The 22714-nt window shown below is 36.0% G+C and overlaps 1 protein-coding gene across 4 annotated transcripts in view; it reads right to left on the reverse strand.

Annotated features, from left to right (window-relative positions):
• The window catches only part of ITGA1 (integrin subunit alpha 1), a 163601-nt gene that overhangs the window by 27470 nt on the left and 113417 nt on the right, over positions 1 to 22714 (reverse strand). For all 4 annotated transcript variants that reach the window (XM_049648089.1, XM_049648092.1, XM_049648088.1 and 1 more), the window contains 8 exons: positions 20820 to 20963; positions 19343 to 19600; positions 16585 to 16715; positions 11634 to 11800; positions 10070 to 10206; positions 7942 to 8052; positions 5899 to 6108; positions 4022 to 4102 (listed from right to left, as the gene is read on the reverse strand). In XM_049648089.1, the coding sequence (XP_049504046.1) occupies positions 4022 to 4102; positions 5899 to 6108; positions 7942 to 8052; positions 10070 to 10206; positions 11634 to 11800; positions 16585 to 16715; positions 19343 to 19600; positions 20820 to 20963 (1239 nt within the window). The remainder of the gene's footprint in view (positions 1 to 4021; positions 4103 to 5898; positions 6109 to 7941; positions 8053 to 10069; positions 10207 to 11633; positions 11801 to 16584; positions 16716 to 19342; positions 19601 to 20819; positions 20964 to 22714) is intronic.

Below are 22714 nucleotides of genomic sequence, written 5' to 3' on the forward strand. Positions count from 1 at the left end.
TTTTTTTTTTTTTTATTTATTTTTGGGACAGAGAGAGACAGAGCATGAACGGGGGAGGGTCAGAGAGAGAGGGAGACACAGAATCGGAAACAGGCTCCAGGCTCCGAGCCATCAGCCCAGAGCCTGACGCGGGGCTCGAACTCACAGACCGCGAGATCGTGACCTGGCTGAAGTCGGACGCTTAACCGACTGCGCCACCCAGGCGCCCCAGTCTTGGAATTTTTGATGAGTCTTCAGAACTAGGAAAGATGCTAGCAGAAAAGTAAGGCTAAAGAAGGTGCCCATTCCATTTTGACCTGATACTGAAATGCTTAAACTATAAATATAGATTTTGAAATCAAAGTATATTCTAAGTGCAAAGCTCATGCAAAAATTACTTGAAAATTATCTTCCCATTTCTCTATTGATGGCATGAGAAACTTTGATTTGAGCTTTTAGCAAGGAATTTCTAAAGAAAGAAAAAAAATGCTTGAGAAATAATTAAGATTGCAATCAATATCTCTAAATGGCTGAAATGTAACATTTTTCTTTCTATGTCATTATTCTTTAAGAAATGGAAATAATTCTATGGTTAATTAAAGTGGGCAGGGGAAAGTGTAGACATGAGTCGACATTCACTATTTCCATGTAAAAATGGAAATTATGGGTGTACTTTTTCAAATATGATATATGCTTTATGGATTGATAGGGAAGAAATGCAATTTCACAGTAAATTTTATTTGGGATAGTGAAGAAATAGATTCCAAAAGTAAACTGGCATATCTAGTTAGTTTCATAGCTAAACTGATTTATTGAATTCAATGATAATTACAGTCATTTGTAGTTTCTTCAATCACCAGTAGCTATGCCACATGTGTCAAGGGAAAAGGCCTTTCATAATTCTCATTTGCAAAAGAAAAGCTAAGTGACTTCGTTATATATGTGCCATTTCCAGATGTCCAACTCCGTTTATCAACTTCTTAGGATGTGCGATGAAGATGACAAAGATCTGTTTTGAAGTCTTATATTACAAAATATTATAATGTAAAGAAGCTGAAATAAGTATTTGGGATAGTATTTCTCTCTCCCTTTTTTAAGACTAAGTTATGTAAGTAAAGTATCTTCTTATCTCAATCACTTTGACTAAATATTTCCCTCATTAACTCCATATGAATAGAGGAGGAAATATTCATACTGAAAAGCAACTTTCAATGAAAATATATGCAAATATGTTGTTTATCATTAAATGAAATAATTATTCTCTGTTTTTCATGGAAATGAATATGGTCTTTAAAAAGACATGAAAGCACTCCCCTCACTTGTGTTCAACTACTACTGTAGGTTCTAGCCAGGGCATTTAGGTAAGAAAAAAAAGAGTGCTTCTATTTGCAGATGACATGATCTTGTATATAGAATATCCTATGGAATCCTCTAAAGAACTATTAGAACTAATAAATAATTTCAGCAAGATTTCAGGATAAAAGATTAGTATTTAAAAATCATTCATATTTCTATACATTAGCAATAAATAATCTGAAGACAAATTTAAGAAAAGAATTTTATCCAAAACAGCATTAAAAAGAATAAAATGCTTAGAATATATATTTAACAAAGGAAGTGCAAAAGTTGTATTCTGAAAAATAGAAAGCGTTTTTGAAAATAATTAAATATCTAAATAAATAGAAAGACATCCCATGGTAATGGATCAAAGACTTAGTATTTTTAAGATGGCAATACTTCCCAAATTGATACACAGATTCAATGTAATTCCTATCAAACTCCTAGCTGGCTTTTTTTTTTTTTTTTTTGTAGAAAATGACAAGCTGACCCTCAATTCCAAATGAAAATACAGGGGACTGGAAGAGCAAAACAATTTTGAAAAAGAGAACATAGCTAAAAGACTTACATTTTCAGGTTTCAAAACTTACCAAGAAGTTATAGTAATAAAAACAGTGTGCACTAACAAGGGTGCCTAGGTGGGGTGCCTCAGTCAGTTAAGCGTCTGACTCTTGATTTTGGCTCAGGTGGTGATCTCATGGTCAGTTGTGAGAACCAGCCTCCCATCAGGCTCTGTGCTGAGCTTAAAGCCTGCTTGGCATTCTCTGTCTCCCTCTCTCTCTGCCCCTCCCCCACTCACACACACATGCACATGCTCTCTCTCTCTTTCTCTCTCTCAAAATAAATAAATAAACATTCAAAAACAAAACAAAATGGGGCACTTGGGTGGCTCAGTCAGTTTAGCGTCCAGCTCTTGATTTCGGCTCAGGTCAAGATCTCACGGTACGTGAGTTTGAGCCCTGCGTCAGGCTGACAGCACAGAGCCTGCTTGGGATTCTCTCTCTCCCTCTCTCTACCCCTCCCCTGCTGAGGCTCTTTCTCTCAAAATAAAAATAAATAAATAAATAAATAAATAAAAAACAAAACATGTGTACTGACATAAAGATAGACATATAGATCAATGAATACAATTGAGTCAAAAAATAAACAGACTTTCAATAAAAGTGCCAAGACAATGGGGGAATGAATAACCTTTTCAACAGATGGTGTGGGGTAACTTAATACACACACACAAAAAATGAAGTTGGACTCTTTCTTTCTTACATCATACACAGAATTTCATCAAAATGGATCATAGACCAAAATGTAAGAGCTAAAAGTATACAGCTTCTGGAAAGAAACATAGGAGTAAATCTTTTGATCTTGGGTTAGCAAAGCACAAGTGACAAAAGAATAAATACATTAATTGGACTTCATCAAGGTTAAAAACTTCTGTGTTTCAAAAGACATCATCAAGAAAGTGAAAAGACAACAGAATGGGAGAAAATATTTACAAATCATATATCTGATAAGTGACTTGAATGCAGAATACATGAAGAGCTCTTATAACTCAGTAATAAAAAAAGACATCCCAATTGAAATGTAAGTAAAGGATCTGAATAGATATCTGTCCAAAGAAGATATATGCACAGTCAGTAAGCACATGAAAAGATGCTCAACATCATTAGCCATTTAGGAAATGCAGATCAAAATGACAATGAGATACTACTTCACACCCACTAGGAGGGCTATAATTAAAAAGATAGGCGATAACAATGTTGAGAAACACATACATCGCTGATAGGAATGAAAAATGGTGCAGTCACTTTGGAAAACAGTTTTCCAGTTTCTCAAAATGTTACATGTAATTATCATATAACCCAGGAATTCCACCCAAAGAGAACTGAAAAACATATGTCCACACCACAACCTGTGCACAAATATTCATAGTATTATTCATAGTAGCCAAAAAGTAGAAACAAATGCCCATCACCTGATAGATGACTAAATAAAATAGGATACATCCACAAAATGGAATATTATTTGGAAATGAAAAGGAACTACTGATACATGGATGAGCCTTGAAAACATCATGCTAAGTGAAAAAAGCCAGTCACAAATGACCACAGAATATATGATTCTATTTATAAGAAATGTCCAGGACAGACAAATCCATAAAGAAAGTAGGTTAGTGGTTGCCTGAGGTTGGGGGAAGGACTGGAGGAGCAAAAAGACAAGTAATTGGTAAGGTGTACAGAGTTTCTTTTGGAGATGTGAAAATGTTTTAACATTGATTGTGGTGATGGCTGTACAATTCACTATCCAGTGAATATATAAAAACACACTGAATTGTACACTTGAATGAGTGAATTTTATGGTACGTGAATTATATCTCAGTGAGGATATTATTTAAAAAGAGAGAGAAATGAAAAAAAAATTCTATACAAAGTTCTAAACCAACCTGTTTGAAAGATTCGTTTTTTCTACAGGCCAGAAAAGCCTACTACTATCAGATAAATTATTAAGTATAAATGTTTAATTTGGTTTTAATATTTGAGTTTGACTCATGCCATAATTGACTTTTGATTCCAATATCTCAATATTGTGAACTCAAACTTCTCATCTATATCAGGCTAAAATACCATTAGAGGGATTTATATATTTAACTTTGAACACGGTATTTTTCATATCAAATTGCCACATGTATGTTTTATAATCTGCTTACCTCTTCTTCTCTTCTCAGGAAGGGATATCTAATTTTACATGTGAGATTATGATTGGATTCACAACTGTCTTTTTGGATAGCCTTGGAAGAAAGAGTAAACAGAATTAGAGCAGACACACAGGTGAAATACTGGAACTTGGTTTTCTAGAATTTTTTCCAGGTATGCCTTGGATTCTGCCTTGCTAAGATCTGTCCCTCAATTTAGTTGGGAGAGTCACATTATTCTGTGATCACCTGTCTCACCATCCATGGAAAATCTGAAAACATCATGTAAGTTAAGGGAAACTGAGGGACAATCCACATCACATCTTATCCTGTCTAGACTTTCCAATGTAAAATGGAGGTACTAACAGCATGTACTGCACAGGTGATTAAATAATCCACACATATTACTTGGCCACATGGAAGCCCACAGTGAATACCTATCATAAGAAGAGTTCAGTGAAGTGGTAAGACCATGAGCTCTGATGTCAGACCCCCAGAATTTAAATTCTGACTCCATCACTGTTAGCTTTCTCCTTGCCAAGACTCCTCACTTCTCTGAGCCTGATTTTCTGTCAGGTGAGGCTAGTGATACTCTATTTCATCAAATCGAAAATGCCACTGAGACTCACCATTATTTTGTGTACCAATAAGAAGGAAAAATAATGCTGCCAGCTAAATAAACATATCAACTGTAAAATGCAGTTATAGAAAGGTTAAAACATGACAGAAAGAGATTTTATTAGAATCTCTGTAGTACAATAATACCTATTTGCTTAATGAGAATTGAATAAGTGGGACCCTGAGAACAGTGTCTGGAATATAATATGACTCAGGAAAAGACTGTCATTATTATTATTATTGTTGTTACTGTTAAAAGATGTAGAGGCCTCTCTACCGAGGCCATGAAGTCAGTTGAAGAGAATACTGGCAATAATTTTTAATATAGTCCCCTTTCCAGAAAAAAATTCAGTGGTAATATTTTCCCAGTATCACTTTGCACATTTGGATTTATAATTAACATTCTTGACTGAATCTAAAATATGTGGTAGTAATGAAGGACATATTTTTAAGCTCTGTTAGTCATCATGTCCTTAAATGATATCCTAATAAATGGAGAGACATATCAGTCTCTGAATTTACAGAAATTAGTCTGAATTTACAGAAATTAGTCTGAATTTACAGAAATTAGACAATGGAGTTTTAATATTATATTAATAAGGGTACTGGTTTTTAATATGAATCACATATATTACTAATTCATACATAAACAGAATCTTAAATAAAGGGGATTGATTCAGAGATAAGAATTAAAAGAAAAGTTCAAATTTGGAAGTGCTCATTATTATTCCTTATATGGCATCTTATGCAGCTATGTTATTGCCAAGATAAATATTCTGTCATGACAATGAGACATTACAAGTTAACACCTCTTTTAACAATGTAAGGATCTTACATAGAAAATGAAAAATGGTATCTTGATGTTTCTTTATGTAAACATGGGTTTTCTTTTTGTTCCATGCATGCATTACTCTCTCTGTACGTCTATTAAACTATTTGACTTTGATTGTTATTTTGATATTTTTCCTTGACTGAGTCTCAATTTCACTGCATAATGCCTCCATGAAACATATGATTTTGCTTCATCACAGTGATCCTCGCCTCATACTGAATCTGAAAAGAGTCACAGATCTCTACAGAAATCTATCAAAACAAAACCTTTTTAAAAAAAGTTTGGCACTTTCACCATCTGTGAGTACTAATTTTTACAAAATGCTCTCTGTTCTTCTAAACCCAATTATTAGTTCTTCTAAAACAGTTCAGTAGCAGGAAAAGTAGACTTAATAAATAAATAATGATTATATGAATAGACAAACATAAAACTAAAAGTTTACCTCAATTCCTGAAAAAATTAGGTTTGGAGAATAATGCACTATGGTTCTGGTGTTATAGGCACTGTCCTTTTTGTTTTTGACTGTGAGACTAACATTGAATTTGTCATTGTGGGACCTGACAATAAGCAGGCCCTTTGCTGTGGTGGATACTTGCAGGGCGAGGTCCGAGATACATTTTTCCTTGTTTCCACAATCTTTGGCAAAGGGAATCTGAAATGGTCACAGAAAAGTATTTTTTGAAATTTAGTTAAGCATGATTGAAGATTAATTATTAACTTGCTGGGAAGAGAAAACGTATTGCCAAACTTAGTTAAGCAAGTCACAAAGAGGACAGATTCCACTGCAGAAATCATAAGGAATTTTAGATTTATTCCTATAATTTATAGGGAAAAATAATAAACTCCTGGATATAAATTCTTCTAGTCCTTTAAATAATGCAGTTTTCACAGATGTTTTTCACTGGCTTTAGTCTGCCAGACTAGAACAGTTTCAAGAAAATCAAGTCAAGTACTCTAAGATCCAAATCTATGAGAGAATACTTCAATGCTCAACTCTGATTATGAGATTTCCTATTGAAAAGAATCAAATACTTAGGAATGTAACAGAGCTCAGTCAGAGGGTAGAAAATGGTCAAGCCACATAACTGGGAGCTTTCCCTGACTCCTCTTCTCATTAGTCACACGCCGTTATCCAAACCTTCATTAAGAGCTATCCATTCTGCCTTTCTTCTAAGTATCTTCCAACTATCTTCTCACCTCTAGTTACCATCACCTCTAGTCTGGTCATCCTTATTTCCTCCCTGAACTAATGCAACAGCTTCCTAAGTGGTCTCCTGCACCCACTCTAATTCCAATCATTTCCCTTCAATCATTTTCCACACTGCAGCTGGAGTAATCCTTAAAAAAATACAAATCCAGTGCTATCACTGAACCAATTAAAGGCATCCATAGCATTCTATTGCTCTTCAAAATATCTGTGCAGTAGCACAAAGTCCTGAATGATCTGGTTCCTGCCTGTGCCTCCCACCTCATCCCATATCACCTTCCCCCCTTGCTCTTTAGCTTCAGCCACACTAGAGAGTTTAGTTTAGTTCCTTTATGCCTCAGAACTTTTACACATATCCCTGTGCATGAAACGCTGCTCCCTCCACTCCTCTGAATAGGATGGAAAATCCTCCTATGCTTCAGATCTCAATTTAAATATCACAACTTCAGGGGAGCACCCCCTGGCTCTCTGCCTAGGCAAAAGTTCCCAGAGAACAATGAAGTTCTCCTCCAGAGCACATGCTTTACTTCGCACCTAATACTTGTTTCCTGGGTTGGTCTGTAAGCTCTGAAGTCTGGTACATGTAAGACACACAGTAAATATGTTTGAAAGGAAGAAAGGGAGAGTGAAAGATATGGGTATGGGGAAAACTAATTCCCCATCCTTAATGTCTCCTCCATTGGTGCTACCCCATCCTTCTACTTGCTCACTCACTCCTTCTCAGGGGTGGGACACCAGATTTTGTGAATTTGGAAGCAGGAACATGGTGAACACAGCTCAGTCCCTTCCCATCTCTCCTGCTCTTGGGGCAGCAGTGTGCCCATGGAAAGCATACATTCTTGATCTATATCTCCATTCTGCAAGTTTTATGAGGTGGGCCCACATGAAAAAGGCCTGAGATTGATGAGCACTGCTGATGATATATTTGGTAATCTGTGGTCTAAGCCTTGTTCAGTAGGAAGACACCCAGTATGCTGAAACCAAGCCCTGCCACTCAGTGTTTGTTGGTAACAAAGGGAGTTCCAGTAGGCCAACCCATGTCTTTCTTTCTATTGGTCTTAAATTCAGGAGAGATAAAAAAATAGGTGGTATTTATAAGTTCCCTTGAGCTCCAACAATAGGAAGTAAAAGAGTTGAGAAAAGTCTAGAAGAGTCTCATTCTTTTTGTAAAAAGAAAAAAATGAGTTAGGGTTGTGTGTGTATGTATGTGTGTTACAGGTTTCCCTCCCCAAGTATGTTTACATATACATATTCTGAATTTTAAAAAATCTGACTTACATATTCATGTACTGAATTTGGTAGGGAATCATCAAGAACAGGCCCGTTTTCTGGATCAGTAAGATTAAAATCCAAAGTTATCCTCACAGAGTCCCGAAAGTCATGCTTGTCCTACAGGTTGAAACATAAAATACTTTATCATTGGTATCACATTACTGGATGCTCTGACCTTGTCATGGCTTCCTTCCTCTTGCCCCTGTGGGTTAGGCTTAACTGGAACATTCTTGTGCACCTGATCTGGCATATTATCTCATCAGGCTTTTGCTTCACTGGAGAGAGGCAGCCTTCTGCCTTGATAAGGGACATGGCTGGAATGCACAGGCTTCAGAGTATGACCAGTTGATTCACTTCTAGCTTCTTAGGGAGCCCTGCTGGAGTGATCGGGTGTGCTGTACTTTGCCATGTCAGGATATATTACTCTGGGCTGCTTGCATAACAATATCTTTTCTCTTGAGACCTTAGGCTAAAAATTGCCATGTAATACTTCTAGGAAAGTCTCCCAACTTCAAAAGAGCAAACTTTATTTAAATTGAGTTGAATTTAATTAGCATAATATATGCCTGGAGTTGTAAGAATTTCATAATATAAAGTGATATGTAAGTAGTATGAATGCAATCAATATTGTTTTATACTATCATCAGCAATGGCCATTATTTATGGCATGTCCAGAATTATGAACTTTACAGACATTATTGAGAAGTATTTCAACATCCTCCAAGATGAATGACTCTTATAGTCATTATTTTACATCTGAAAAACTGGGCCTCTAAGAGACTAAACAAGTTGGTGAAAACCACTTGGAATGTGGGGAAGCCTTGCTATAAATTCCATCCTGGCTAACTCTGGAACAAATGTTAAAGTATCCATTTAAATGCAAAAAAATTTTGGAAATTTTGAAACTGGTTCACACATAGTGCACAGACACAGCTAGAATCTAAATTTTGGACAAATATACACTACAGTTACTTCTATTAGGTTGGAGGCGGTGCCACATCTGGTTTCATGCCCTTTCGGATTTTATACAAGTTCGAACTCCTAAACGCTCAGTTCTGATGAAGTAGATAGGACGATAACTCCAATTGTTTTTTCTGATTATAGATTGATGTTAGTGTTGACAGATAAATTAATTTCAATGTATGTCGTGGGGAATATTAACTTGAAAATCACTGAGGAGAAATACAGTACACCAGCAGGGCATGTTTTCTGTCACTTCCCTACCCCAACTATAATATCTTAAACATGTAGAATATGAATACATCAATAATACAGAAATAAGTCAGAGGTGGGAGAAACCTAGCCTGTTTCCTTTAAAATTCCAAGATCATGTACAAGCTCCAGGTCTGTCTCAGTCACTAAAATCAGTGTCTTCTCATAATATCCATTCTTCTCTCAGTCTGTCTCTCTCTCTTTTTTTAAGTACCATGTACATTATAAGAAAATGTTTAAGAAACTCCTGCCCTTATTGGGAATGTTCCCCATTTACACAATAACTCAATAAAATGCATTTTAAATGGTTCAAAAGGGCTTCCTAGCCATCTCTGGAGATTAAGAATTTGCTTTCTAAGGCTCCCTCATCACTGTAATAGAAAGAAACTTAGGTATCATAAAGAAACTTAAGTTATCATGAAATAAAAAATAACAGATTTTTTCCTCTTCAATTTAAAGTCAAAGAGCAACATACATAATTCAGTGGATAAGAAGGGACCCGGGAAAGCATATGGCCCAAAAGTTTTCAGGGCATGTAGCCACTTATCTACATTTGACAGATGAGGCCCACAAAAGTTAAATGATGGTTTCAAGTTGAAAGAATAAATGAATGGATACAAGAAATGAGTAAGTGAATGAAGGCAGAAGGTCTCTTATCAACCAGTGCACTGTGACTTTTGCTATTCCATAATATATGGGTATCTGATAACATACACACAGGGAAGATGAAAGACAGTCTTATGAAATATATTTGGAAATGAGAAGATCAGGTCTGTGATTTTCTGATAAAAGTTACCAAATAAAATGAAGGTTACTTTGTGATGTGCACTCCAAAATAAAATAATATGGGTGACTTGAAATAAGACATCTGTGCTTTATTCTTGATTTGGAATAAAGCAACTATAACATATGATTTACTTGCCAACATGTAGAAGGAAAGCTTAGTGCATTCTGATTCTTGAACTGTGATGTTTCTTTGAATCTTTCTTTCTTGAGTTCCAGAGAAAAAACTTCGTGATATCTGTCTTAGTGAATCGAGTGTGACACGGTACTGTATATCTGGGGGAAAAAAATGACAAGAAACATTTACTTGGGGTAACTTTCATATGGTCCAGTTCATTAAATTAGCATTATAGAAAAACCTTGTGAGCAATCAATCAACAAATAGTTTCTATTATTCAGCTTATCCCCATTACTGTAGTACAATGGTACTCACAGTCATAAAGATAATCTTTAGGAACTCTACAGAACCACCTTCGGAGTTCACTATGCTTTTAATGTTTAATTACACTTATTTTATAATGTATATGTACATATGCACACACACATACATATACACCTACATCTCAACTAATTTCCTGACCATGCATGTGTTTACTGGGTTTTCACTTAAATTATTATTATTATTTTTAGTTTAGCAATGTTGAAGTCCTGCTTAGAATATTGAATATATTTCAAAAGACACACACAAAAAATACACTAATGAATTTTTACCTATTTTGTGAAAAGGTCATTTTAGATTATGTTCAAAGCACATAATAAAATAAGTTTAAGAAAATAGGTGTACCAAAATAAAAAAACAAGTTAAACCTTACACTTTCTAAAAAGGCAACAATCCTACTCATTTGAACCCTTAGTTACTGTATAGAAATCAAATGAGACTGAAATAATGTTGTACATGAAAATGTAAATCATTATTTTACACTCCTATAGCTAATTATCTTCTAATCAGAGGACCATTGCAGAGCATAATTATGCACATGTAGAGCAAACTAAGAAAAACAGACTTTAAGGATTAATGATTTTTCATATTTCACTTACCCTTGGTTTGTAGAGTGAACTACTCTTTTGCAGCCAATGGCCTCCACAGTTTTGACTCTAACACGTTTTAATATCTTTAAAAAAACACCTTAGGAAGTGTGCGTGTAGGGAGGAGGAGACACCCAGGTTGTGCCTGAGAACTCACACATGGAGCATGTCTGATTCTCAAAAGCCAGGGTCACCTTCTGAGTAGAGCAAAGAGACCTCAGTCAGGTGGGGGTGGCAAAGCATTCAGGTCCCCTGCAATATCAGTCTTACCAAAGAGGGGGCAGAAGAAGGAAGAGAGGGTTTGTGAAAACCCACAGGAAGGAAATCTGGGCTCCTCTGGAGCCCAGTTTCCAAACTCTAATCTCCAAACTTGTATTATTATTATTGTTTTTAGTACCTGGTTGTTTGCGGTAAAGGGGAGAGTCAGAGGGGAACCATGGACTGTTGAGGCCATTGCATATAATCATACAGTGTCTGCTACAGAACTTACTGGGTTCCATAACATATTCTTTCTTCGGTAGATTTTTTTTTTTCAAGGTTCAGCATGTTCACAGGGGCAAGGGTGAAATGCAGATCCCTATCACAGAGGAAATACAATATCTTACTGGATTTCCTGATGTGGGAGCAAATGTATTGTCCTCCTGCCCCAAAGTACTTGGTATACATATTATACTCACCAGCTGTGTAAATTCTGTCTTCTTTGGACTTTAATTTCACATCAAAACACACTGTAGCATTTATGCATACTGTTTCCTTTCCTTCCACATGGCAGTTTTTCTTTTGGATATTCACTTTATTGGGTTCAAAATTCATGGTCACTTTAACTACAGCCACATCTCGGGACCTACAAACATAAACGGTGATGACTGCTCACAAACTGTCACATTTAATGAATGCCATCACTATGCCAGTGCAGTGTGAATGCACTGATGGGGATTCTTCTTTGTGTATAGTTGGCCTCTCAGGACTCCATTTCTTTGGTGAGTTTTTGATACAGAAGAGGTGGTATATGATGTTCCGAGGACACCCAGGATGTTTTGGAACCATCTTCAACTTCTGGTGCTAAATGGTAGGAGAATATGCCACCCCAAAATGTGATTACAGGATTTTAGGACATGTCACCCCAAAACATATCACTTTGGTATATTGATTATTTTGAGCTGTAGGCACTTGATAAACTGTAAATACAGGAAGAAGCTTTCTCTGAAATTTCCTTCTACCTAAAGATAGATACTCCAAAAGGAACTCAACTCGGGTTCATCAACCAGAGAGGACTGACTCTTATCACAACATAAGAGACACCACACTGAGATGAACTTGGTCACAAGCTATCATATCACCCATTTATTTTTTCCAAGGCCCACTCATTTTTCTTAAAAATCATTTACTCTCCCCGTAGAGGCCTACATACCTTCTCTCTTGTCTCTATTAAAATGATATTTAAGTCTGGGGTTCCTGGGTGGCTCAGTTGGTTAAGCGTCTGACTCTTGATTTCAACTCAGGTCATGATCTCATGGTTCATGAGTTCCAGCCCCACATCAGGCTCCATGTTTACAGTGCAGAGCCTGCTTGGGATTCTGTCTCTCTCCTTCTCTCTCTGCCCCTCCTATAATCTCCCTCTCTCAAAATAAATAAATAAACTTAAAAAATAAATAAAATGGGATTTAAGTCTGAATTCTAAACCACCTCAAGGAATTACTCATTTTTCTCTGGGTATCTCCTATTTATACATGAGATATACAAATTTATAAATCTTTACTTATTTTTCTCTTGTTAATCTTTTATAACAGGGATCTCAGCCAAGAACTTAGAAGGTTGAAGGAAAATTATTTCTCATTCCTTACAGTTCATAAGCCAAAAATCTGTTTTCTTGTGATGGCAAAAAGATGGAACCAAGTGCTCAGGTGCAACTTCAGAACCAAAACCATATTTTGGGAATTTTCAAGTTTGTTTCCAATCTGGAAAGAGTCCAAAGGCCCATGGACAGCTTCTGTCCACTGTAATACTTGTACAGACAAGTACAGGTCCTATAGCTAGGTAGCTTGTGAATACATAGGTCCCCGATTTGATTTTGCATTAAAAAAACTATAGTTACTTTTCTTTTAAAACATTTTACCCAAAGAAAACATGGAAACATAAAAAAGGAAACAAAGACAACAGAAATCACTTGTAATTTTACTACTCAGCAATAATCACCATTAACATTTGATATGCTTTTTTTCTTTGCAGAAGAATATATTATCTATAGATATGGATATGTGTGTGTGCGTATGTGTGTGGGAAAAAGACACATACACACACATGCATGTACATATGTATCCGTAAATACTTTTAAAACTTATCATGATATAATGAACAGCCTTATAATATTTGTATTTTTCTGGGAACATTATTTTTAATGACAATAAATTATTCCAGCTTACACATGTATTGTAACCTATTTACTCAATCTTTTCTTATGGTACATTTGTGTTAATTTGTTTTTTATTAAAAAAGCTTTTTTAATGTTTATTTTTATTTTTGAAAGAGAGAGAGAGAGACAGAGAGTGAGCAGGGGAGGAGCAGAGAGAGAAGGAGATACAGAATTTGAAGCAGGAGCCAGGATCCATGCTGTCAGCACAGAGCCCAACGTGGAGCTCAAACTCACAAACCAGGAGAACGTGACCTGAGCCCAAGTTGGACGCTGAAAAAACTGAGCCACCCAGGCACTCCTGTACTAATTTGTTTTTTACAAAGTTGCTAGCACAGTGCTGTGATGGCTCTAAAGATTATATATCTTAGATAAAGATTAGAGTTTTAAAAATTGTTCAGAAATTGGGACTCCTGGGTGGCTCAGTCAGTTAAGCGTCTGACTTCGGCTCAGGTCATGATCTTGCAGTTCCTGAGTTCAAGCCCTGCATTGTGCTCTGTGCTGACAGATCAGAGCCTGGAGCCTGCTTTGGATTCTTTGTCTCCCTCTCTTTCTGCCCCTCCGCCACTCATGCCCTATCTCTCTCTGTCTCTCAAAACTAAATAAACACTAAAAACTTCTTTTTTTTTTAATTTTAGGAACTAAATTCTGTGCTAAAAAGTGTAAATATTTTAAGGCTTTTTAACACTTATTGACAAATACCTTCTAATGTGTTTTAAACAGTTTACTCTTTCACCAGCAATGAATGAGCATGTCTAATTTCCTGCATAGTAGTTTGGATACTCCAAGAATGAAGCTCCCCACTGCACATCTCTCTGCCCCAACCAGGTCTTTAAAGGGGTTATGATGCAATCTATTCCACATGATAGGGCTCTCAATATCTGTTCCTGGACGTCCCTGACTGCTGGTGGGCCTCTGTTTATTGCCTGCCATCTATATCCACTCTCAATCCCTCCTTCAGCATTGTGAAGTCTTGGTCTTTGTGTCCCTGTATGCTGGTTTGGTCCATTCTGCTGGGAGTGACAGGGACCCAACTCTGTCATTTTGGCCCATTAATGATAAAGCACTGACTGGCAGCAAAAGAGGTCATAAGTAAGTCTTCAGAGCTTTGTAAGAAGCCTTTGAAACAAAACTGGAGAGTAAAAATTGCCCTTATTGTATGTATGTATGTGTATATATACATATGTAGCATATATACATATATATGTGCATATTGCATATATATTCATATTGCATATACATAAAAATAGATATATATTTAATATGAGAGTGAATACAATAAATATGTTTGAGTTAAGGTTATCATAATAAATTAATTCATGATTACCAGTTCATACAAAAAGTAAATATACCTTTTGTTGCTGACACTGGTGATTTCAGCTGGTTTTGGGTCTGTCATCCCCAAAGTCACAGCTACTTGCTGCCTGGCATTCTCCTTTCCTAGGCATCACCTTACAGTTTTCTTTCTCCCTCTCACCCCCCACCCCCGCACTGTACAGTTAAAACATTTCTTAACATAATAGTTATTATCTGCGTACAGTTTAATATGCAATTTGTATTTGGCCATTAGTTCTTAAACAGTATCTCTTTTTAAAATGTTTCTTTTCCTTGAGTTTTTTAAGGTGAACTATAGTTGACAAATAATTTTATATTAGTTTCAAATGTGTAACATAGTGATTCAACAATTATATTCATCACCTTACGCTCACTACAATAAGTACAATTGCCATCTGTCACCATACAATGCTATTACAATGTTATAAATTGTAATTATAGTTGCAATTAGTTATCTTAAATTATGACAAAGTCATCTAGTTTCAGGTCTCTATCTTCACTACTTTTCTAGATAATATTTTTGGGGAAAAGACCATTGATATTTGTTTCCATCTAAATTACTTTATTTTATTTTATTTTTTAAAATTTTTTTAATGTTTATTTATTTTTGAGACAGAGAGAGACACAGCATGAATGGGGGAGGGTCAGAGAGAGAGGGAGACACAGAATCTGAAGCAGGCTCCAGGCTCTGAGCTGTCAGCACAGAGCCTGACGCGGGGCTCGAACTCACGGACTGTGAGATCATGACCTGAGCCGAAGTCGGACGCTTAACCGACTGAGCCACCCAGGCGCCCCCATCTAAATTACTTTAAACTAATGATTGATTTGGAAGAATCAATATATGGACTTGCCATCAAAGCACATGGCATAAATATAAATATATTTTTATATTAAATATTTCCATTGTATGTATTTTTAATTTCTTTTTTTTTTAAGTTTATTTATTTTGAGAGAGAGAGAGAGAGACAGAGAGAGCTCCACAAGCAGGGGAGAGGGGCAGAGAGGAGAGACAGAATCCCAAGCAGGCTCCATGCCATCAGTGCAGAGCCTGATGTGGGGCTCAGACTCACAAACTGGGAGATAATGACCTGAGCTGAGATGAAGAGTCAGATGCTTAGCCAGTTGAGCCACCCAGGTGCCCTTTTAATTATATTTCTTAGTGAAGTTTGAAACATTTAAAAAAATTATCACACGAAATTTATCTTAAGATTATCCTTGATTTTTTAGTCACTTTTCCTCCAAAAAGAACCCTTTTTGAAACTGTGTTTTTAAACTAGTTAAAATGGGGTTATTAATGACATTACCAATAAATTATTTTATTAATAAATAAGTTAATAAGTAAAATGGTATTAATATATATATCTGACCATTGACTAGAATTTTATAATGAACTGAAATTAATTTGAGGATGCAGACATTTTAAAGGCTGAGTAGAGATATCATTGAAGATGCTTCTATGCTTGACCAACAATGTATATACAGACAATGAAGTACAATTGTCTAATTACATGTATTAGGTAAATGAAGAATGAAGAATCAATTACCATAAAAGTCTGTGAACAACTCAAAGTTAGGGATGGTTTCTTTTTATATAATTCTCTATGAGGCCCTCTTTCTCTCCTATGCTGCTCCCTAAAACAGAATACCTACCTTAGTGCTGAGCACATAATAGATACCCCAAATTAAGGGTTGATTCTACTTGTTTCTTTAATATGGTTTATTTTTAAGATTTATTGACTTCTCCAGCTTCTTGAACTACATAACTTTTATCTAAATAACAGAGCATAAAGGAAAATATTTCGTATGAATGAGCTCTAGTCATACCGAGCTCTGGAACTATTTGTGAAATGTTATGACTAATAGGATGTTATTAAAATACATACCAGAAGAGGGCAGCACCACCAAGGCCCCCAATAGTCACATCAGTCAGACCGTCCCCATTTAGATCCATTTCTCCATGGATAGACTGGCCAAAAAATTTCAGTGTCTTGCCATCTCCACCTGATGCAATACGCTGTGAAAGTACCAACAGAGAGGTTTTATGCCAGAAGAGTATATTCAAAAACAGTTTTAAATAAATCTGAGAACTTGGATTGGTTAACATAATATTAAATTTAAAGACCTTTTGGAAAACTGCCCAAGAAGCCCCTCATGTGGAGACAAGATGAATTACTCAGATGTTACCAAAAGTTATTCTTTTTATAGTACAGACAAAATAATTTCAGGGTCACTGACACCAGAGAGAAAAAAATTATATAACGTCATCTTGTCTAATGCTCAAGGAAAACATTAGTGAGTAACTGGCTCTTCCTTTCTAGTTTCCACTCAGTCTCATACCACAGAGTTATTTGAAGATACTGGAACCTTGAAAACACATCATACAAGCAAGAGGGGGAGTAGAAGTTTGTCCTAGGGGTCAGTTTAGGGGTCAATGAATTGGGGGGCTGGGTATAAATAGCACATTCCATCAGATACATTTTCCAATATATGATCTTCTTTGTTAAAGGTCAAGGGCACTATAAAATCGATAGGCACAAATGAATATGGAGTTCTTGAACATTGATTTGTGCACACTGTGTACACCCATACATAGTGTGTTTAAAAGCTGTACTTCCTGGTTTAGCTTTGACTCAAGCTGATAACATATATATTTTTAATTTTAGAGAGAGGGAGAGTGAGAGAGAGAGAGAGACAGAGGAGATTCCTGAGCAGGCTACACACTTAGGGAGGAGCCTGACACGGGGCTTAATCCCACAACCCTGGGATCATGACCTGAGCTAAAATGGAGAGTTGGACGCTCAACCATCCAGGGGCCCCTAAACTGATAATATTTTCATAGAACTGATAGCAAGAAGAAAGGACTGACAGACCCTCCCTAAACTTGGGGGTCTTCTTATCCTCTTGTTTTTCATTTAAAAACCATAAATTCAGAAGCCAAACAAGGCAAACCAATAGAAACATTTCTCATGCTTAAATATTTGTGGCTCATTGGGAAATATTTCCTTATGTTTTCAGCAAACAAATCAGGAGATATCAGCCTCATTGGTTCTGGAGGAGTTCATTCAGTTTGATTCTGGATTATTCCCCACACAAGCAGCACCTCTGGTTACCATGGAAACAGGTGAGCACATCCTCACCTATCCTTGGGAAAGCGTTTTTCCAATAATTAAGCAAAATCAACTCTAATATTCTTTCTTGTGGTTATTTAAAGCTGCATCTTGAGTTAGCCACCATTTTACAAAATAAATTTCTTATGACGGTCTATTCCTATTATTAGTGATTTAAATATCCTCTTGCTTCTACTGCAAATGCCATTCCACTGAATTTTCAGGATTAGTAGTGAAGGAATAAAATGGTAGAACACAAGAAAGAAACTCCTTCCTGCAATTCCTAATTGCGTCACATTCCCGTGGTTAATATTGTCTGTTTTCAGTTAAGTAATACCATGAAATATTTGCTTTGAAAGAAACAAATAATTTACTGAATGGATGGAAGTGTTGTTACTGAAACATGCCCTTTACTTTATTGTTTCATTAATGTCATTATGGCTTTATGAAAAATTAAGTACAACTTCACAATACATGAATGGATTTTGAGAATTCTCTTGACTACAGTATGGAGAGAACAGTCAAATATAAAAAGAAATAATTGATGACCCAATTTTCTTTTCATGTTATATAAGTAGTCCAATGCCTAACTACCATGGTTACTTAAAAATCAGACAATTACATTAGAAGAATTCCTTTAAACTCTTTTGTAAATTTGTATTTTGCTCATGTAGGAAAAAATTACATTTATGGATTAGAATCATTAACTGACAATAAATTTAAACAAGAACAACAGAAAATCCCTTGTAGGTTAAGCTTAGTTATTCAGATTTTTTTCCAGGAGGGATTACTTGTGAGGAAATTATAAACCTTCAGGAACACAAATTCATTTGATGAAAATATACTAATTTAATTCATAAATATAAATGTAATGCAATTTCATTACAACAGCATGGATACTGAATATAAATACAATAATCTCATCTTCTTTATTGGCTAAATTATATCATTATTGTTCTTTTATTTAGAAAGTGGTATCCTCTGGGGTGCCTCAGTGGCTCAGTCGGTTGGGCATCCAACTCTTGATTTTGGCTTGGGTCATGATCTCACGGTTCATGGGTTTAAGCCTTGTGTTGGGCACCATGTTGACAGCACAGAGTCTGCTTGGGATTCCCTCTCTCTCCCTCACTCTCTGCCCCTCACCTGCTTGCTCTCTCTCTCTCTCACTCTCTCTCTCTCAAAATAAATAAATAAGCTTTTAAAAAATAAATAAAAAGAAAGTGGTAACCTCTGTTTAGGATCAGGCACATTGCAAATGTTAAATAGTGTCATCATAAAGTGTTCTTTTGTTTTTTACCATTTTGAAAGCTCAGATCATGGAGCCATGGCAAAAGAAAAAGCAGAAAAAAATAGAAAAGAGGATAAAATACAAAAAAATGCTTCTATAAAGAAAACTTAAAAGGGAATTAAATCTAGTTTTCCAATAGAGTCAGAAGAAAAAAATATAAATAACTCATGAAGCAAGACAAGAAGCAAGCCTAGCATTGAACCCGCTTAATGTTTAAGGGTGGGAATAGTAGGTTGAACTTCTTACTTGTGCATACTCTTGCCTTATAGTTTTGCCACTCCCATGATAAATGTACACGGCTCCCCCATGATCATCTTCCAGGGGAGCTCCTATCACAATGTCATCAAATCCATCAAGATTGAGGTCTCTCACAGCAGCAATAGCTGTTCCAAAACGAGCCCCACACGGCTCATTTTTGTTTTCTTTTGTGCATGAATTGTGCTTCAGAGATGAACAACAAGTCTGCTTAATGGGTTCCAGGCTCATTTGATATTCAAACCTTGTCTGGAAGAAAGATAAACAGGATGCTTATGAATTTCTATCGTTACGACAGCACAGTGAAATTTTTAAGTACGTACTAAATCAGAGCTATTAAAAACCATTTGTACATCAACAGCAAAGTTTGTAAAATTTCTTAAAAATTGTGGTTATCTGAGAGCAAAGTTAAAGATTTTAAAGAACAGATTGTAGAAGTGTGGGGAAGAAGACATATTGAGCATTTTAATGGATTCTGTTTTTAATGCAATCAAGTGACTATATAACTCACAGCATGCTTTTAAAACCAAATAACAACTTTTAAACCCTCAGTTCAGGTTGCTATCCTTTTTTCATCCAATATTTGCTTCTTTAAAAAGTCTCTATACAGTCTCCTCCACAGGGTAAAGAGAAAATTTACTCTATTCAAAAAGTAAGCTTTTCCTATAGCTATCTAGGGCAACCCCCGTGCGCACCCCCCCAAACTCAGTAAAGGTCAGAACGTACTAGTAATGATGGACAGGAACACACTTTCTAGGAAAACAAAGAAAAACATCAAGGACCAAAGAAATTGATGGGAGGAAGCAAACAAAATGATAGGAAGAAAGGTATACAATTTATGAATTAAAATAATTAATATGGAGAGACTCTAAGAATTTAAAAAGCTAAAGAGATAAGTACTGACTTTGCTGTAAAAAGCAAAAACCCTTCTAACAAAGACATCAAGAATTATTTCATCTACAAATGATGTCGAAAGTCAGGAGTGGAAAACAAAACCTCACTCCAGCCCAATGAAGTATTCCAAAGACCAAAGTAGTTTACTGTAACTGTCTGATGTCACTGCCTTAAAATTCACTACTCCACAGTCTCTCTGCTTCCCCAGCTTTTTTGGACAGCTAATGCAGTTTTAACTGCTAATGTTCCCAACACCTCCAGGCCAGAGCCTTGAATGGTTGCCCTGTTAGTTTATTTAGCAGTTTAGTGAGATTTATATTTATCTCTATATATTCTGCTAAAAAAGGATAGTTCACATTTCCAAGCAGAAAGCATCCGATGGTTTGAACTACTTTATTAGAACTGTAAAATATTCATTTAGAAATGGAGGAGTTGGTGACGGTAAAGGGGCCCTGAAAGATTCTTTGCTCCTTTTTGCAAAGTGAGTACAAAATTAGAACTGCATTATTTATTTGAAATTGAAAAAAAGGAAGAGATATTCACGAATTTCTACCAAATGCAGAGTGATTATTACCTGATTCAGGGCATACACATACACTTTCCCTTGTTCCTCTTTCTCTGTTCCCATGTACATGGGAGCCCCAACCAGAAGAATGTCAGTATTAGAATCTTTATCAACGTCAAGTGTGGTTAAAACACTGCCAAAGTAGGAACCAATCTAAGGTACAAAACAAAACAAAATAGTGTGATGAACATCAGAAATGCTCAAGAGAGCTAAAGGCTGCATTTCTTTTACTTATAGTAATCTAGAAGAGTATTTGAAATTCAGATATATATAGAAATAGAAATAAAATACAGAAACAGATTCTACCTGGAAGCTCTTTATTGGTTCTTGTGGGAGGCTAATAAATAGACCCATCCCTGAGGATGAGCAGCTGTCATAGATTCTGCAGCTTGAGAGAAAGAGAAATGGCTTCCTTTAGATTTCATCCTAAACACTCTTTCTTCTCCAAAAAGCAGAAAAGATCAGTAATGCCACCATGATTTTGTTAAAGAAAATAAAATGAGAAAAACAATAAAAGGCATTCTGGGATGGCTTCAATATGTTTATTTACAGTAATACGAAAATGTGAATAATATACAGTATGAAGAACTGATTTGTCTTGCAACACCGGTGTAGCATTTCACCTTGTAGATTTAGGAGGTTGTTTATTCGACAAAATGGCTAAGTCTTGTCCTAGCACTTGTGGAAGATAGAGAAATATAAAAGGATTGCAGAGGGACCATCTTTTAAAGATACGGATGTATTTTAGGGAAATGCAGGAGACTTACACTTCATTATCTAAATGCAATAACCTTCCCAAATATTGACCTGGGTTTAATATTTGATGCTCTTGATAATTCTCTTACTGAAACTTCCTGTCTTGGCTTCTATGATTTTAATTTTGGTCTCTTGATTCTGCCACTGTATCATAGGCCACCCTTTGTTTTCATCTTTGCTGGCTCCTTTTCCTCCTCCCATGCCCTAGATTTTGGCTTCCCAAAAGCTATGACCTGCATTCCTCCCTCACCCCCACCACTCACCCTGCCATCTCTTATCCTAGATGGCCAATCCTTCCAAACACTTCCATTACTGAAAATTGCAAATTTCTTTCTATCTTTCTTCTCAAGGCTCCAGTGCTACATTCCCAGACATTGGTAGACACTTAGAGAACTGCTAGACATTGACTTTCGAATGTCCTTTTCTCATAGGTTGTGAAGGGCTTAAAAGGTTTTTTTTTTTTAAGTTGAATAATTACAAACGTAAATAAAATGCTGTAAGGTCTGGCAACCTTGGGCCTTTATTCCCACAGGGTGATAGCCGTCTGGAGCTGAGTGGGAACTAAATGTTTAGATGGCTCAGGAACTGTCCAGGCCATGGTTCCCACCATTTCCTGTTGTCCTCTGTGCAATAGCTTTATTTATTTACTTTACCTTCCTGGCACCCATAATCATTTGAATTTGTGCTCACTGTTACAGGAAACATGTAAAACCAAATACCATTAAAAACATACCTAAACCACTTGAGTTGCTGACATTCTAATCATGGTGCCACCTTTCTCCCAGATTCCCAGGCTTGAAACTTAAACCATTCATAATACAAATCATTTGTGACTTTCACAAGCAATTCTTCACTTCCTGTCTCGTAAACCATTAATAGAGTAATATCAGATGTACGATGTCATACAGGATGCGTCATTTTAGAGTCCTGTCAGTTCCTCCTCATTTGTGTCTACTCTAGTCCTTCCTTTTCCATTTTTATTAGTGATACATCATTTTAGGCTCTCCTCACTTTATCCTTGAGCGACAATAATAGCCTTGTTTTTATTGTTGATGCATTTTCTGATTACAAATGTGGGCAAAGTGCTAATAAAACCCTTTAACAAGACATATATATATATATATATATATATGTATATATGAATCTAG

This window comes from Panthera uncia (genome assembly GCF_023721935.1).
Source record: "Panthera uncia isolate 11264 chromosome A1 unlocalized genomic scaffold, Puncia_PCG_1.0 HiC_scaffold_17, whole genome shotgun sequence".
Classification (NCBI taxonomy): Eukaryota; Metazoa; Chordata; class Mammalia; order Carnivora; family Felidae; genus Panthera; species Panthera uncia.